Source organism: Marmota monax, unplaced genomic scaffold (assembly GCF_021218885.2).
Source record: "Marmota monax isolate L192 unplaced genomic scaffold, Marmota_monax_Labrador192_F-V1.1 WCK01_AAM20220418_F8-fsc00286, whole genome shotgun sequence".
Taxonomy (NCBI): domain Eukaryota; kingdom Metazoa; phylum Chordata; class Mammalia; order Rodentia; family Sciuridae; genus Marmota; species Marmota monax.
In genome coordinates, this window is record NW_026692342.1 from 871,535 (window position 1) to 891,253 (window position 19,719).

General features: G+C 37.3%; 1 protein-coding gene and 1 pseudogene across 1 annotated transcript; one reads left to right on the plus strand and one right to left on the minus strand.

The window, feature by feature from the left end:
* Positions 1 to 5,332: 5,332 nt before the first annotated feature.
* On the minus strand, positions 5,333 to 5,797 carry LOC124090908 (large ribosomal subunit protein uL23-like; annotated as a pseudogene).
* Positions 5,798 to 15,913: 10,116 nt separating this feature from the next.
* Positions 15,914 to 19,309, plus strand: Mc4r (melanocortin 4 receptor). Its single transcript, XM_046441727.2, has one exon. The coding sequence runs from the start codon at positions 16,304 to 16,306 to the stop codon at positions 17,303 to 17,305; it is 1,002 nt and encodes a 333-aa protein (XP_046297683.1). The 5' UTR covers positions 15,914 to 16,303; the 3' UTR covers positions 17,306 to 19,309.
* The last annotated feature ends 410 nt before the right edge of the window (positions 19,310 to 19,719 follow it).

The window sequence follows — 19,719 nt, forward strand, 5'->3', positions numbered from 1 at the left end:
GTTTATATAATTGTTGGATATTTGTACATATTCTTTTGAAAAGTGTCTGTTTAGTTCATTTGCCCACTTATTGAATGAGTTATTTTTTGGGGAGGGATTGATCTTTTTGAGTTCTTTATGTATACTTTAAATATTAATCCACTGTCAACAAAAGTAGTTCAAAAAAGAGTTTCTGCCATTCTGTAGACTTTCTCTTCATTGCTTTCTTAGCTGTACAGAGTTGTTCAGTTTGATGCCATACCATTTATTGATTCTTAGTATTGTTTTTTGAGCTATCAGAGTCCATTGAGGAAATTGATGGCTATGCCTATTGGAGTGTTTCCTCTCTGTTCTTCTCTAGTAATTGCAGAGTTTGTAGTCTTATTCCAGATCTTGGATCTATTTTCAGTTAATTTCCATGCAGGATGAGAGATTGGGATCTGTTTTCAACTTTTTATATACGAATATCCAGTTTTCCCAGAACCATTTGTTAAAAGGCTGTCTTTTCTCCAATGTAAGTTCCTAACACCTTTATCAAGGATCAGATGACTATACTGTTTGTGTTTGTCTCTGTATCTTCTAATTCCACTCTATTGTCTGTGTGTCTATTTTTTTTTACCAATACCAAGCTGTTTTTTTTTACTCTGACTCTATAGTATAATTAGGACTCAAGTATTGTGATGCCTTCAGCTTTATTCCTTTCTCTCAGAATTGCTTTCGCTATTCTGGATCTTTCTGTCTTCTACATAAATTTTAGGACTTTCCCTTAGATTTTAGAAGAATATCACTGGTATTTTAATGGAGATTGCATTGAATCTGTACATTGCTTTTGGTGGTATGGTCTTTTAACAATTGCAATTCTGTCTACACTTGAACACAGAGGTCTTTCCATCATCTATTGTCTTCTTTGATTTCTTTTTACAGCATTCTATAAATTTTCTTGTAAAGGTCTTTCACCTTTTCAGTTAAGTTTATTCCCATGGTTCTTTTCTTCTTTGTTTTATTTTATTTTGGTTTTGAAGCTATTGTGAATGGAATTGTTTTTCTGATTTCATTTTCAGCAGGTTCATTACATGTATAGAAAAGCTATTGATTTTTGTATGCTAACTTTGTTATTGATACTTTGCAGAATTTGTTTATGTAGAATTCTTCTGATGGAGCTTTTAGGATCTTCTAACTATAGAGTCATTTTGTTTTCAAACAAGAACAACTTGACATCTTTATTTCCTATTAGTATCCATTTTATTTCCTTCTCTTGCCTAATTGCTTTGGCTAAAATTTAAAGTATGATATTGAACAGGAGTGGTAAGAGTAGACATCCTTCTCTTGTTCCTGATTTTAGAGGAAACAATTTCAATTTTTCCCCAATAAGCATGATTATGGCTCTATATATAGCCCTTATGATGTTGAGGTTGATTTTTTTTCTATCTCTAGTTTCTTCAATGCTTTTATCATGAGTGCTGAATTGTGTTGAAGACTTTGTGCAACTATTTAAATGATGATGTAATTTTGGTCCTTAATTCTATTTGTGTAGTAAATTAAATCTATTTATTTGCGTATGTTGAAACACCCTTGCATCCACAGAATAAAACTGACTTGATAATATGTTTTTAAATATGATTTGCTAATAATGTATTAGCAAAGATTTTTGCATCTGTTTCCATCAGAGATATTGGTCTGTAGTTTTCTTTCCTTAATGTTTCCTTATCTGGTTTGGGAATCAGAGTGATACTGACTTCATAGAATACATTTGGAAGTGTTCCACCCCTTTTTATTTTATGGACTAATTTGAGGAATATTTGCATTAGTTGTCTAGAATCCATCTGATTCTGGCTTTTCTTTTTTGAGAATTTTTTTATTACTGTTTGTGTTAGTCAGCTTTTCATTGCTGTTTAAAAACCTATTAAAAACAACTTAGTTTATAAAAAAAAACTTACCACCAACCCCCCCCAAATAACCCAATTAATAAATGGGCACCTCACAGAAGAAGAAATATAAATGGTCAACAAATACATGAAAAAATGTTCAACATCTCTAGCAGTTAGAGAAATGCAATTGAAAATCAAAACTACACTGAGATTTCATCTCACCAGTCAGAATGGCAATTATTACAATACAAGTAAAAATAAATATTGGTGAAGATGTGGGGGTAAAAGGTACACTCATACATTGCTGGTGGGACTGAAAATTGGTGCAACCACTCTGGAAAGCAGTATGGAGATTCCTCAGAAAACTTAGAATGGAACCACCATTTGATCCAGTTCTCCCACTTCTCAGCATTTATCCCAAAGACTTAAAATCAGTATACTGTTGTGACACAGCCACATCAGTATTTTATAACAGCTCAATTCACAATTTCTAAACTATGGAAATAGGTGCCCTTCAACAGATAAATGGATTTTTAAAATGTGGTGTATATATACAAAATGAAATACTACACAGCCATAAAGAGAAAGTAAATTATGGCATTTGCCAATAAATGAATGGAACTAGAGACTATCTTGCTAAATGAAATAAGCCAATCCCAAAAAACAAAGGCTGAATATTCTCTCTGATACATGGATGCTAACTCACAATGGAGAGGCGGGGGATAGAAATACTTTGGATTAGACAAAAGAGAATGAAGGGAAGAAAAGGGGATAGAAATAGGAAATATAGTAAAATGAATCAGACTCTCTTTCCTATGTGCATATATGATTACACAACCAATGTAATTCTATATCATGTACAACCAGAAGAATGAGGTTATATTGCATATATGTAAAATATCTCCAAATATATTCTACTCATGTATAAATAATAAGATCAAATTAAAAAAAGAACAACTTAGAGGAGGAAAGATGCTCATGGTCAGCTGAATCTAAGGCAGAAATATCATGGCAGAAGGACATGGGGGAGAAAAGCTACTTAGCTCATGGCAGCCAACGGGGAGAGAGAGAGGAAGAGGGAGAGGAAGAAGAAGAAAGAGAAAGAAAAAAAAAGAGAAACAGAAAAAGAGGCTGAGGAAAAGTTAAATCCTTTCAGGGAATCCCCCAGTGACTTACTTCTTCCAACTAGGACCCAACTCCCAGTGGTATGTTCAGCTATCAATTAATCCATCCATTGGATTAAGGCACTGATGAGGCCAGACCTGTCATGAGCCAATAATTGCCTAAAAGCCTCCCCTCTGAACCTTGCTGCACTGGGAATCATGCTTTCAATAAATCAACTTTGGGGGGGGGGGGCGGGGGACATTCCAAATCCAACCCATAACACTGTTTCAATCTCATTTCTTGTTATTGGTTTTAGGTCTATCTAAATCTTATTAGTTCAATTTTAGGAGGTCTTACATGCATAGAAATTTTTCAATTTCTCCTAGATTTTCCACTTTATTGGAATATAAGTTTTCAGAGTAGTCCCCATAATGCTCTGAATAGCAGTGGTGTCTGTTGTAATATCTCCCCAACTCTAATTTCATTGATTTGAGCTTTATCTCTCTTGCTTTTGGTTAGTTTGTCCAAGGGTTTATCAATCTTGTTTACCTTCTCAAAGAATCAACTCTTTATTTCATTGATCATTTTTATTGTTCCTTTCTTTTCTATTTCATTAATTCAGCTTTGATCTTTTTTTTTCTTCCCTTTTACTGGATTAGGGAATGGTTTATTCTTATTTCTCCAAGACCTTGAGATGCATCATTAGGGTATTTATTTGGGATCTTTCTGATTTTTTTTTTAAGTCAGCACTCATGGCTATACACTTCCCTCTTAGAACTGCCTACTCCATGTCCCAGAGATTTGGAAATACTGTATTTCTATTTTCACCTGATCCTAGGAATTTTTAAATATTTTCTTATGATTTTTTCAATGATCAATTCATCATTTGAAAGTATATTGTTTAATCCTCACGTTTTTGTATCACTTTTGTACTTTTTCATGTTGTTGATTTCTAATTTCATTCCATATGATCTGATAAGATGTAAGGATCTAGTTCCACTCTTTTTAACTTACTAAGACTTGCTTTCTGGCCTTAAATATTATCTAGTTGGGGGAAAGTTCCATAAGCAGCTGAAAAGAAAGTGAATTCAGCTGTAATTTGATAAAACATTCTAAAGATGTTTACTAAGTTCATTGGATTTACAGAATGATTTAAGTCTATAGTATCTGTTGATTTTATGACTGGGTGGCCTGTCTATTAGTGTATCGATATTACACAACATTATTGTATTGGAGGCTATCAGAGCCTTTATGTCTCAGTACTTCTTGTTTCATCTTCTTAGATGCACCAACATTTGAGGCATATTCACTATTGTTACATCTTATTTTTGGATTGTTCCCTTTACCAACATATGCTGACCTCCTTGTCTCTTCTAATTAATTTTGACTTGAAGTCTGCTTTGTTTAATATGAGAGTAGCTACTTCTGCATGCTTTTGTGCCCCATTTGCATAGACTGTTATTTTCTATCTTTCACTTTCAATCTGTGGATGTGTTTGCCTCTGAGGTGTGTTTCCTGCAGACAGCAAATACTTTGGTCTTTTTTTAAACCCAAACTTCTAGTTCATGTCTTTTAATTGGAGAATTGAAACCATTTATATCCAGTGTTATCATAGAGAGGTATATATATATATATATATATATATATATATATATATATATATATATATATTGCTGTCATTTGATTTATTTCTAATGTTTTGCTTTGATCCTAATTCTCATTGGCTTGCCTATTCTTCTAACGAGATTTATTCTTTCCCAAGCTCTTTGGTTGCTTTATTTTCATCTTCTATATGTGGGTTCTTTTAAATATCCTCTGCAAAGCTGGATTGGAAGTCATTAATTACTTTAGTTTATGCTTATCTTGGAAAGTATTTATTTCTTCCTGTATACTGATTGATAGATTGGATATAGATGTTTGGCTGGCAGTTATTTCCTTTCATGGCGTGAACTACATTATTCTGAGCCCTTATGAAATTTAGAGTTTCTTCTAAGAAATCTTAAGCTATTCTGCTTTCCCTCTAAATGTTGCCTGGTGTCTCTCTTTTGTAGCTTTAAAATTCTTTCTTTGACCTGCACTTTTGACATTTTAACTACAGTGTGTCATGAAAGTTTCTTTTCTGGACCTGTCAATTTGGGGTTCTAAATGCTGACTGTATATCCTTCTTGTTACCAAGGTTTGAAAATTGTTTTGGTAATTTTACTGACCAGGTAATTGATGTCATTAGTCTGTATCATGCTGCTTCCTCAGTGAAGATGAGCTTTAAGTTTAGTCTCTTAAGGTTTGTCCTACAGTTATTTTATATTCTAGTCATAGTTTCTTTCTTTCATTTTTTTGGGGAAAAAAGAAAGTATATTTAGAATTAGACAGCTGGACTCTGTTTAGATGATCCCAATTTTGTTGGCTACGTCCAAAGCATCATAATCAGGAGCCAGTCGAACATATGCCTTTTTCTCTCCCTCGAGCCTGATCAGGGTGTTAAACTTGGCCACATCAATGTCATAGAGCTTCTTGACAGCTTGTTTGATCTGGTGCTTGTTGGCCTTGACATCCACAATAAACCCAAGTGTGTTGTCTTCAATCTTCTACATGGCTGACTCAGTGGTCAGAGGGAATTTGATGATGGCTTAGTGGTCAAGCTTGTTTCTCCTGGGGGCGCTCTTCCGAGGATATCTGGGCTGCCTCCGGAGCCGCAGTGTCTTGGGTTATCGGAAGGTAGGTGACATGCAGGTCTTCTTTTTATGACTGTGGAAACCCTTCAACACTGCTTTCTTGGCTTTCAAAGCATTTGCTTTGGCTTCAGCTTTGGGAGGGGCAGGAGCTTCCTTCTTGGCTTTTGGCGCCATCTTGGTGAAAAGCTCTAGTCACAGTTTCTTATTTTTTTCTTTCATACTGCCTGGATGTCCAAGGTTGGACACCTCATTTTCAAGCTCTGAGATTATGTCATCTTCTTTATCTAGTCTATTGGGAAGAATTTCAATGAAATTTTAAAATTTGATTTATTAGGCCTTTCATTTCCAAGGTTTCTGTTTAGCTCTTTTTTAGAATATCTCTGTTGGAATGTTCTTTCATATCCTGTATTTTTTCCCCTTAGTTCATTCTTTAGATATTTTTAAATTTATTGATAATTTTAACCATCAACTTTTTAAATGTTTTGACAAGGGTTTCATGTAGTTCGATATCTGTGGATTCAGTTATTGGAGGATAATAAACTTTTGGAGGCACCTTTTAAGACTTGCTTCTTCATATTTCAGAAATATACCCAGCACAGGTGTGGTCTTTTCCAACATCTCCTTCCTTGACACATGCAAACTCTGCCACCAGTTTTTTGGTTTTTCTTTTCACCTGGGCAAATGCCTGGTTGAGATATGGTTGGGATATGGGAATTACACTGTTTTCTCACTCTGGAAAAAGGTGCACAGTCACTGAGCTCAAATAAGAGAAGATGTGTCATACACCCGATTATGGTTTGGATCTCAGTTGTCCCCAAAGTCTCATATGCTAAAGGTTTGGTCATCATCCTGTGGTGCTCTTTAGAAGTAGTGGAACATTTAGCAGGTGGGGCCTACTAGAAGGAAATTAGGTTACTGGGGGCACCCTGAAGAGAATATTGGGATCCTGACCCCTCCTCTCTTTTCTTCCTGGCTGCCATGAATTGAGAAACTTTACACAAACACATTTGACTACCACAAAATTCTGCCTCACCACATTCCCAAACACCATGAACTAAATAACTATAGACCAAAGTCTTTGAAATCATCATCCAAAATAAATTTTTACCCTTTTAAGTTGTTTACCTCGGGTATTTGGTGACAGTGATGGAAGTCTGACTGAGGCACACCATTAAGTCACTTTAAACATTCTAAGAAATGAATTGAAGATTTCCTAGTCAAGAGCAGAAGCAACCTGAACACTAGTAATCTATGAAGGAAATCAAGATGTGTTTTTTAGGTGTTACAGGACCTCTTCTGGAGTCTTAAATCTCTTGGACATATGAAATAATTCACCTGTATGGAATTTGACTTTACAAAACAGTCCATTGTCCTCTACAGACTTTTAAAAAATATAACTGTGAAATAACATTACTTTTTCTCTTTCCTGTAATGTAAGATTTAGTAGAGAGCAACAAACTTTGTTATTTTGCAACTTCTTATTTTGTAAGTCATAGGAAAATCCAAGAGCCTGGTGTATATTATCATACAAAACTATCAACCCTATTTCACCAGATACAATCAAAAGTGGTAAAATAGCAGAAACACCATTTGAGGCATATAATACAAGAGAATCTAAATCAATGAAATCATAAAGGAAGGAATATCAAGTTTTATTACAAATTTGTTTGTCATAGTTTTATCCAAGAAAAGCTTCACCTATATATCTAAGCATGGAGTTTTGATTAACAGAAAAGTTGGGCTGTAAAATGACAGAAAGTCCCCTTAATTAAAAACTAATTTAAATTATGAAGATTATATTTGTAATAAAGCTTTGAAAATATATCTACTGCACATAGAAACCTATAACTTTAAGTATATATTGAGTTTTTAGATTGTTTACTGGTAGAGCCTTAATGCAGCAATAAACCTTGTCAGAATCCATCTCCACACTAAAAATAGATTTTAAATGTCAAACTGTACTTCTCCAACCCCCAAAATTCACTGAAAAGCAAGAGGGAGGTGTTCACAATGGGCTCTATTGCTATAAAGAACACCAGGTTCCTTGAAAAGGAGACTCATCTCCAGATTTGGGTTGCAAGTCTCTCTCTCTCTCTCTCTCTCTCTCTCTCTCTCTCTCTCTCTCTCTCTCTCATATATATATGTAAATCAGTTCACTTGAGCATCTAATTGCAACCTACATGTTATTGAGCATGAAGTGACTAAACAATGTTGCCCTGAGCTGAGAATGGAAGTTTATTGATATATGAAGTACCAGGGAATGTTTGCACACAAAAAGAAACTATCTTCATCAACAAGAAATTGAATTTAATAACCAAAAGTGTCTTTAAGAACTGCTCCCGTGATCACAGTGTGCAAAATGTGGAGTCCTACAGAGAATGTGCAATCCCCAGGTAGACTACAAAAGTCATAAAAAATATTAGGTTAGAAAAACGTCAATAAATATAGCTAATGCTTATATAGCATTTACTTTATGAAATCACAAATAAAAGTGCTTCATAAATATTAGTTCATTTAATTCTCAAAGTAATCCTTGAAATGATCATGATGATAATAATTATTATAATTGAAGAGAGAAGAAAATGAGGCATATACTTAAAATTTTTATATGTGCACGAAAACTTATTATGATAAACCTAACTAGCATGACATGATTTTATTCTTAAGTGTGGTTAACATTTCTGAGAACGTACCAATAAGATGGGAATTTTATGTCTATATTTTCATATCACTTGTGTGTGCACATGTGTGTGCGTGTTACTAGGGATTAAACCTGCAGGCGCTCAACCACTGAACTACATCATCATTGCTAGTAATTTTGTTGTTGCTGTTGTTGTTGAGACAGGGTCTCACTAAGTTTCCCAGGCTGGCCTCAAAATTGAGATCCTCCTGCCTCAACCTCCCCAGAAATTGCGATTACAGTTGTATACCACCATGGCATGTTTATATCAAATCAGTAAAGATACTGTGAATAAAACTGATGCCCCCCAAAAGCAGTGGTTCTACCTATTTCAGAAAAAAAAAAAAAACAGGAGTTCATGTGGAAAAGCCAATCCCTTGGGGCTGAGGCTGGGGCTCAGTGGTAGAGCACTTGCCTAGCACATGCAAGGCACTGGGTTCGATCCTCAGCACCACATAAAAATAAATAAGTAAAAATAAAAGAAAAGAAAAGCCAATCCCTTCAAAGCTACTACTAACTTTAAGTTTCTTCTCTCTAAAGTCTTCTCCACCTTGTTTCATTGTTTAAGAAGTTTTCTTTTATGATGATCAAAGGTATTTGGCTTCTGGAATGAGAATGTGCAAAACTGGGCTACTGTTGTAGATGGATGTAATGTACTAATAGGTCAGATCTCTGAACTAAAATAGGTGCAGTTTAATTAAAGGGAAAGAAGTACAGATGAGATCATAGCAACTAGATTATAATTCTAGCTCTGTTATGCTTAGAATGAAACAGGGACAACTGACATGTTCGTTTGGTTCTTATTTATAGAACAACATAATTAGACTAAAAATTTTTAAACTCCTATTTAATTAAAATTCTTCAAGTATAAATAAGTTAACATCAAAAACCTAATTTCCACTTGGAAAGATAAAAATGATTTTAGTAAAAACTTATATGTTTTTGAAAGACAAAAACTACCAAAACTCAGTCAAGAAGTAGATTTGTGCATACATATTGGGAATATTACTTAATATTTAACTGCTTTCCAAAAATTTTCCAGACCCAGAAACTTTCACTGATGAATTCTACCAGTATTTAAAGAAAAAATATTAAATCTACACTCTCAGTACCAGTACCTGTTCTATAAGAAATAGAACCAAAGGTGTCTAACAGAATATGATTAAGATATGCATGTTGAAAACTACAGATGATGGCTGAATTATTCACAGAACTGTGCACCACAGTGAATCTTACTGTATGTAAACTTAAAACTAAATGTTAGATACAATAAGAAAAGATATAAATTAAAAATTAATCTTAGTTTATACAATTCATCCACTCATCAATCAATTAATTGAGGTTAAACAATCTTTCTATTTTTGCAAAATGTGTCAGACACTGTGCATTATTGGAAACACCCTGAAGAAGAGTAAATGTTCTCTGCCATAAATGAACTCATATGCTTGTCAGGAGGACAAATATGCTAGCAATAACTGACATTCTAGCACAGTTGTTTTATATAGTGCTATGGCAGAAGAGTTGAGCAACCCTGAGTTCCTGGTTCTGCTGGGGAAGGGCAGTGGTTAGACAGAACATGCAATGCTAAAGGATAGAAAAGGGAGACATCAATGAGATGTTATTCTGGGGAAATGAAGGACCACAGGAAATTGTTAAAAACAAAACAAAACAACAACAACAAAACAGTATTCCTTATCTTTACTTTCCTCATTGTTAAGACTGTACTTGTTCCTTCCACTCTTTCCATTCACTAATCTTGCTATAATTACCAATTACTCCCCAACTACTTGATCTAGCAAAATTTTCTCAATTCTGATCTACTGGACAGCTCTGCTGGATCTGCACCCACTGACCATTGTATTTCCTTTTAACTTTAGTTCTTGATGGTCCATTGATTCCATTGTGGTTCTCTTTATACCACTTGATCAGTTCTTAGTCTTCATGTCAGCCATAAAAAAGTACCTGTAGGTCTTTAACTGCACAGGGCTTACCTAACCATGCAGGTCTCTAAAGACCATTGCTGTATTTGCCCTAAGATCCAACTTCCTAGAAGTTTCTTCCTACTCAGGTCCTTCACAGGAAGATACCTTTTATAAATGAGAGCAATGCATGTGTAAGGTGGTTGCTAAGCATTTTAAATGAGCAAAATTTTTGTAGTCAGAGTAATTTGGTCAATGAAAACATAGTTTTACACCAGCATGAATCTAGAACAAAGGGTATTTTAAAGGGAAGGATCTGAAGGCACTTTTGGAAATGGGTTTTAGAAGGGTTGCAGCTTGTGAGTTATTATGAAGGGAGGCAGAGAGAAGATTGTCTGAAAGTTCACAGGAAGTTCTAAGACCATATATTTCAAGGAATGTGCCTCCTAACACAGAGTGAGCTGGGGTCTCTGGTAAATGTTTGATAAGGTTGCAGTCTGCACGCCCCCATGTGTCTCAGTTCAGCCGGGTGCAGTTTCACGTATTCACCTGTTTCTTCCAGACAAAATAATTCAAACATAAACCCCAAATCTGCCTTATGCTCAAAATGTTCCTGAAATATCAATTAACTTTGGAACAAATTTACAATTTGGACTCTGACTTGAGAGTGTGGAAGATTGGGCTAATGTTGCAGATGGATTTCTTGTACCAGCAGTTCAGATCTCCGAGGTAACATAGATGCAGTATAATTAAAGAGGAAGAAATAAAGCTTTCTTACAGAACAAAGTTATAGTATGTTATATAAATGTAATAGTAAAATAAAATGAGAAAAGGAGCACCCTATGTTCCAGTAAGTTTAGGAAGTAAGCAGGCTAAGTAATTTTCTTACAGTAGGAAATTTCAGAAACCCTATATGTTCATGCAAAGTTTGAAATTTCAAGAGAGACACAAGTTTTCAATACTTTCTAAAAATTATTTGACTTTGGAATCTTCTCATTTATTTCAAGTTGGAAAACACTTCTAACATTCCCTAAAAACCAAGTTCCAAGTAGCACAATTTGGTAAACATTTCTGTATAATACTGTTTTATATCTGTTGTTATAAAATATAAGAAAAAGTTTTTCTCAGAACAGAAATGTTCTGATCTAATTCAATTCTGTGTGAATTTTAAAAATCACCTGCAATAAAATTTCAAAAATCCTATCCATATATCTAACATTGCTGGTTTAGCTTATTTTGGGTACAGAGAACTAAACCACAGAAGACAAATAAATTTCCTCCTTGGAGATACTTTCTTCAGCATAATTGACCATACAAATAATGTCTTATAAATATACACTAAATAATTAAATTTGAGATTGTATATGTACATAATTTTCTGAGATTTCAGTGTGATTCTCATGTTCATAATTAAAACCCCTTTCTTGTAAAAAAAGGCAATAATTTTGTTCTCAAGTATTAACTTAAACTATTATTGTTTCCAAATATATTTTTTTATTTTATTCAACTTTTCTACCAATTCTTTAATTCTTCTATTTTTCATATGAAAGCTGATAAAATATTTAGAATAAGTATGAAATATTAAATTGTTCATCAATAGTCTGCTAAGGGAGAAGATTGGCATAAATCAATATAATTTGATTTTTTAAGATAAAAATCAGGGCTGGAGACGTGGCTCAAGCGTTAACGCAGTCGCCTGACATGCACGGGGTGCTGGGTTCGATCCTCAGCACCACATAAAATAAAATAAAGATGTTGTGTCCACCGAAAACTGAAAAAATAAATATTAAAAAAAAGATAAAAATCAATGAATGGAAAGTCATATTACTGAGAATGCTGAAGTAAGGGCACTGAAAACTGTCTGGCCAAACACACCAATAGCAAAAATTTGTCAGAATTAACATATTCAGGACTCAGAAAATTAGCAAGGGCTTTAAGGAATCTAGGGAGTATTTAGTCAAGAAAATGGCTGAATTGCAATAAGAAGAGTAAACTTTGTAGCATTTGCTGAACCTAATCTCACCTTCCACTTACCAGCTCTGTTGGTATTCTTGAAAACCAGCAGCTTGTCAAAAATACTGAAAACCAGTCACTGAGGAAGCAGAGGGGGAGAAATGGTTGGCAGCTCCTTCAGAGCCCATCCATTACCTCAGAAGGGTGATCACTCCACTGGCAGGGCTTTCTCATCTGGCCTGACTCAGAACTCCCCCACTGAGAACAGAGTTTTCCCTGGGACGGTGTTGAAACCTCCAGATAGTTGCTGAACATCATGGCTATCTAAGGCAGTGGATAAAAATTGGGGGAAATAACTATCCAAAAAAAATTGAAAGGAAAGCTAGTTGGGTATTCATAGGGGTTTAAATAAAAAGCTCTGACACATTGCTGGGCCCTAATGCTGTGCGTATCTGTAGGGCAGTGTGTATGCATAGGAAAGACCTGAGAAAACCCTAAGCTTCCACCTGTAGCTCTGTGCAAACAGAAAGCAAAGCTAAGGCAGAGTTGTCAAATGCTGTGTTTCCCCAACACACACAGAGCCCCTCAGCAAAGACTGGGAGACTTCTTGATTCTAGGCATGTGAGGAAACGCTGTCCAATCACTAGCTGACCAATAAGCCAACAGAGCAGAGACTTCAGTGGGCACACAAGACAGAAGACAGGCGTTACAGATTTCTCTCAGAAAAGTCACTGCTAAGCAAACTATAACCAACAGCAGCAACAAACCCTGAGTAAGAAAGGGAATCTGAATTCCAGAATTGCTACATTACATTATTTAGGATTTCAGTTGAAAAAAAAAAAAGGAGTCTTTCAAATAAATAAGTAGGATCATATATATAGGAGCAGGGAAAAAGCAGTCAATAAAAATTATTCCTGGGGAAGCCTACATATTAGACTCAATATATAAACACTTTTAGTCAATAAATATAAACATGTTCAAAGTATTAGTGGAAACAATATCTAAAGAATTAAAGGAAAAGATGAGTCTCATCAAATACAGAATATCAGAAGTGTAAAACTTCATTACCTTGAATTGGGCAATACATTCTTTGATAAGACCCCAAAAGCACTTCCAATCAGATGGATAAATTAGACAGTTTAGGGCTTTCTGAGTCAAATGTCTTTGACTTTTCTCCATCTGCCTCAGAAAGTGAATTTTAAGGTGAGCCAATGGGACAATGTGCCATCAAGGGGAGTCAGGAGCACTCAGCAAGAGTTGAGTCAGGAAGGGGATTGCCCAGAGTCAACTATCTGATGCTTAATAATTTGAAAGATTTCTTCTATATTGTATATTGATTAGATAATTTGCTGCTGAGGTAAATACAAAATAGGGAAAAGAAAGGATTCTTGTGGAATTTGGGCTTCTTTCATTTATAACGTGAGGCTTCTGAGATACTCTGTACTCATCTGCTTGACAGAGAAAATGCAAGAATAAAGCCGGCGAGTGGAAGGTACATAGTGAGCCTGGCTCCGTCCACATTCCACTAGCTGGAATTCAGGCATAAGGCCCCACTCCATTCCAGAAATGGATGGAATCTGTTAATTTGGCTCCATGCTCAGGAAAAAATGCTTATAGCATTGTCTGTCGCAAAAGAGAAAGAGATGAAGGTCCTGAGGATAGCTGAGAGTTAAGAATTAACTCTAAAAAATTCTCCCCTATTTTATACTCTATGAGCAGCACTTACAAACCAGGGACAGATGTCAGCTTTAAAGAAGAACAAAATTATGGCCTTTGCCAGTAAATAGATGGAGTTGGAGAATGTTATGCTAAGCGAAATAAGGCAATCCCAAAATAACAAAGGCCGAATGTTTTCTCTAACATGCGGATGCTAATTCACAATAAGGTCGGGGGCACTAGAGAAGAATAGAGTTACTTTAGATTAGATAGAGGGAAGTGAAGGGAGGGGGTGTGGGGATAGGAAGGACAGTAGAACAAAACAAACATTATTACTTTATGTACATATGTGACTGCATGACCAATGTGATTCTGCAACATTGTACACTCAGAGAAATGAGAAATTATATCCCATCTACATATATCAAAGTGCATAAATGCATTCCACTGTATAACTAATTAAAACAAATAAAAAATTAAAAGAAGAGCAGACCACCTGAACACAGGACACAGGACAAGAGGACCTCTGGAAGCTAAGGAGAGGGCCTGGAGCAGATTCTTCCCTTGCCGCCCTTGGAAGGAAGCCTAAGCGCACCATGATCACCCCCCAACCTGATGGAGACCCGGGGCCTTCTGTCTTCTCCCTTTGTGTTTTGCTGCTCAGCCTTGGACCTTCCTTTAAGCATTCAGGAGCCAGGACTCCATGTAACCAGGCCCCCAGCCCTAAGGAGAGTAGGCAATGTGAGATGTGGGGAAACAGAGGAGGAGAAGGATGAGGAAAGAGAATCCATTCATCATCTGCGTCCTCCAACCCTCACAGAAAAGATTCCAGAAAACCCCTCCCCCACAGTTCCTGCCATCTTGTCATCAGACATCCCTTCTCCCACCAATTAAAGAAAAGTCTCTTCCTATTTTAACAAATGATTCCTATGAAATGAAAATAAAGGTCTTCACTGGGGGGGGGGGGGGGAAGTAATCATAACAAGAAAATGACAATACATAAAATGCCTTAACCTGGAGTTTAAGGAATTTCAAAAGTAACTTTGTTACACTCTTTTGAAACTAGCTTAAGCAAAATATTCCCACTACAATTAATAATTTGCATCGACTAGTCTTGGCTTGAACAGATACAGTTGTCAAGGTTTGTAGGTCTAATTTACAAAGTCTTCAGCGGTGAAAGTAAAAGTAAACAAACAACAACAAAAGCAGAATGTTGCCTTAAAAAGAAAACAGAATATTGCCTTTCTTTCTTTCTTTCTTTCTTTCTTTCTTTCTTTCTTTCTTTCTTTCTGTATTCAGAGCAAATATGGTTATAATAATGCCTTTGGACTTTAAATGTTGTGAATGAAAACTTTTCCAGGTTTGATAACGGAAACTCTGCAAGGGAGAAATATCAGATTTTAGTACACAATAAATGAACCCTTTCTTGGGCCTCTTGCCAAACTGTAATTATCTATATAGTTCTTTCATCCGTAGCATGCCTGCCTGTATTATAAGGTCTATCTGTTTCAGATTTTTTAAATTTTTCATTAATGCATTTTAATTATTCAGAATAAGGGCTTCATTGTGTATATTTGTACATGCAAATACACACTTTGATCATATCCACCGTATTTCGGGTATTTTAAATTAAAGCATTTCTGCCTGTGTCCTTAATTCAAAGAAATTAAGGAGATAAATTCAGTATCCTGGGGGATTTCAGGACATAGGACAGGGTTTTCCGCTTCAGTGCGCGCGCGTGCGCACACGCGCGCGCACACACACACACACACGCACACCTCTATTTTAAGGAGGAGTAAGCCTGGCTGCTTTCAGAGAACGTCTTGTGACATCACAGAATGTCTTCTAGGGACTGTTTTCCTTGAAAACTTGAGAAGGGAAATCCCATGCCTCACATTCTGCTGGTCCCCGGTTTCACAAGCTTCTGCAAGTGAATCCGCGTGGCGCTGGATCCTGAACGGCTGGGGACTTGCACTGCACTTGGATTGGTCAGAAGGAAGCCGAGGAGGAGCCAGGCTTCAGGTTTTTTTTCCTCCACACACGATAAAAGTCCGCGGCGGCATCCTGGCTCCTCACTTCTCACGCTCCAAGCCACGCTGAGGCTGGGAGCTGACCCTTGTCAGAGGCTGTGGAATGGCTCAGCCGCTCCCCGGAAAATCATTTTGAAAAGACCCGAATGCCTAAGGCTAAAGTTTAAGCAGAAGTGAGAACAAAAAGCAAACAGCCGACTCTGTCTACGGAGAATGAGCATCTCGCAGCCTAAGATTCTAACCTGATAACGGTCAGAGCTGTACCTGAAAGAGAGTAAAAACTCCATTTCCAGCTGTGAGGCTTGCGGCTGCATCCCCAGCGAGAATGCCAATCGCAGCCTCCTAACTTTCAGACTGATCACGTCTGGGAGAAAATAACGGAGAATCCTGACCCGGGAGGGGACATCGACTCCAGGGGGATTTGAGTCCACTTTGCGACCAGATGATGAACTCCACCCTCCCCCGTGGGATGCACACCTCTCTGCACTTCTGGAACCGCAGCAGCTACGGACTGCACAGCAACGCCAGCGAGACCCTGGGGAAGGGCTACTCGGATGGGGGTTGCTACGAGCAACTTTTTGTCTCCCCTGAGGTGTTTGTGACTTTGGGTGTCATTAGCTTGCTGGAGAATATTCTAGTGATCGTGGCCATAGCCAAGAACAAGAATCTGCACTCACCCATGTACTTTTTCATCTGTAGCCTGGCTGTGGCCGATATGCTGGTGAGCGTTTCCAATGGATCAGAGACCATAGTCATCACCCTGTTAAACAGTACAGACACGGACGCGCAGAGTTTCACGGTGAATATTGATAATGTCATTGACTCGGTGATCTGTAGCTCTCTGCTTGCATCAATTTGCAGCCTGCTTTCCATTGCGGTGGACAGGTACTTTACCATCTTTTATGCTCTGCAGTACCATAACATAATGACCGTGAAGCGGGTCGGGATCACCATAAGCTGCATCTGGGTGGCTTGTACGGTTTCGGGGGTGCTGTTCATCATTTATTCCGACAGCAGCGCTGTCATCATCTGCCTCATCACCATGTTCTTCACCATGCTGGCTCTCATGGCCTCCCTCTATGTCCACATGTTCCTCATGGCCAGACTTCACATTAAGAGGATTGCGGTCCTCCCAGGCACGGGCGCCATCCGCCAAGGGGCCAACATGAAGGGGGCCATTACGCTGACCATTCTGATTGGGGTCTTTGTTGTCTGCTGGGCCCCGTTTTTCCTTCACTTAATATTCTACATCTCTTGCCCCCAGAATCCATACTGTGTGTGCTTCATGTCTCACTTTAACTTGTATCTCATACTGATCATGTGTAATTCAATCATTGACCCTCTCATTTATGCACTCCGGAGTCAAGAACTGAGGAAAACCTTCAAGGAGATCATCTGTTGCTATCCCCTAGGAGGTCTCTGTGACTTGGCTAGCAGATACTAAATGGAGACAGAGGAGATCCTAAAATCCTGCTTAAAAAGTCTTTTTTCATTCTTGTGCAACCTGAGCAGTGTACTTAGGCAGCACCTGTTGTATCTTCTGTGCTGTGCTTTGATTGAGAAAACTTGTGGTAATTTAAGCTTATGATTTTTGATATGAAAAAATGTCCAGTCTCAGTATTATTAGTCACATCATGCTACTTTTTTTGGTTGTAAAATGCTAATCTGTATTATACATATTATAGGTAATATGGATTTACAAAGAGTTAAGATGCCATTATTAAAAGCCTAATATTGTCTCTTTCTTGTTCTCAGAATTCAACACTTTGCTTGTTTTAGTAATACAGAAATCAGAGCTTCATTAAATATATTCTCATGGATGTTTTCATATATTACACTATACAACTTTGAAATGTAGACGTTTGATTTAACATGTAAGGGGAAAACATTTAAAGAATGGAAGCTTAATTATTAACTAAATCAGCACCATTAGTAAAATTTCAAATGACTTAATAAAAGCTTGCCCATCCTCCCTATGCAGAAATGAAGCTCCTCCTGAGAGAAAAACAGCTACTGAAAAAGAAAAGTGAGATTCTCAGTCAGAAAACTGTGTGTGTTTCTCAAAAACAGAAAATTCATTTGCCCAAGAAAACTGCCTGATATTGCAATAAGGCAATGCAGTTTAGAGAGGAAAAACAACAGGAATGGAGATTAAAGTGTTCTGGCAAATCTAAATTGCCATGTCAAGCTGAACTTCCTGATACCAAACTGTCCCCAACCATCAATGATAACAAAGAATAAAGTCTTTCTGCCCCTTTAAACAGGGACCCGGTATCTGCTGAAACATCCAGGAGAAGTGACATTGCAGTGAGAGGTGCAGCATTTGATCTCAAAAGAACTCTATGATTGACAACAAGTTCCTTCACATTCCACATGGACATGACTTGCTATTCACTTATTTTTTTGAACTAGAGTATAAGTGCTGCTTGCTGATCAAGGATTTTAACTTTCCAAACAAAGTCCACAGTGCAAGTGTTTTTAGGCAATATTTGCAAATATCTAAAATGAAGGCACCTGTGATGCTGGTACATTGCCAGCAGGAAGAAAGGCACCTACTGAGCCGCAGAGGAGGTCCTGAGATAAGCTAGCCTTCCCCGGCCACATTTGGAAGAGTGAATACTTGCTTTGCTCCAAAATAATCCCACAAATTTGGCCACTGAGCAATAAAACCTGAGCTTTCTGGTCTGTATGTACTTTAAATAATAGATTATATTAGGCTGATTAGCAGCAAACTGTCCTGGTATTTAATATAGCATCCTCAGATGCTCTTAGGCAGAGCTCACATAGAAAGGCACACCTTCATTCAAATCTAAATGTTTTACATGTTGATCATAAGACCTGAGAAACACTTTCGACATTCATGAGAAAATATTACCCCAAAGTAAAACCCAGAAGTCAAAGTTGACAAGTGAAAAGTGATACTGAAGCTGAATTTTAACCCCACTAAAAATCTTCTATTTTAAAGCAAAAATAGATATGAGGTTTTAAACACAGACCAACATAATAACATCATTACCCTAGGTACGTGTATGACTGCACATATGGTGTGAGGCTACATCTTGTACAACCATAGCAATGTAAAGTTATGCTGCAATTGTGTACAATGAATCAAAATGCATTCTGCTGTCATATATACCTAATTAAAATAAATAAATAAAATTTTAAAAAAAACCTCCTACAGTTTGGATCTTAGAGGTCCAAAGGTCCGTGTGATAGAGGCTTGTCCCTACAGTGGCCCAATGGGGAGGTACTGGAGTCTTTAACAGGGAGGGCCTGATGGGAAGTCCTCAGGTCATTGGGGGTGTGCCTTGTAGGGAATGGTGAGACCCTGGCCCCTTCTTCTTTCTTTCTGTTGCTCCCTGGGTGAAGGTGAGCAGTTTGGCTCTGCCATGAGTTTCCGCATGCTTCTGCTGTACTGCCACAGGCCTATAGCCATGGTGCCAATCAATCATGGACTAAAATTTCTGAAACTATGAGCCAAAATAAACCTTTGTCTCTTTAAAAATTAATTATCTCAAGTATTTGTTCTAGAGACGGGAAGCTGGCTAACACATAGCCCATAGCAATCACAGTACACAGATGGTGTCTTTAGTATCGCTACTATTCCTCTTCCTTCTGTCACATAATGATTCTGAGAAATCCCAGGGGCTGAGACACTGAAAAGAGAGCTATAAGCATGCCATTCTTCTGTAGTGGCTCTCCTTCCAGAGTATTCTCCTTCAAGTGTCACTCCTGGTTCCTTCTTCATACCTTCTAGAGCAGGGTATGGTGTTAGGGTGTGTATTGGCCATGGACAGCTGCACACCACCGGCCTCCCCTAGATGTTCATGGCTTCAGTGTGTCTGTAAGTTCAGAGAC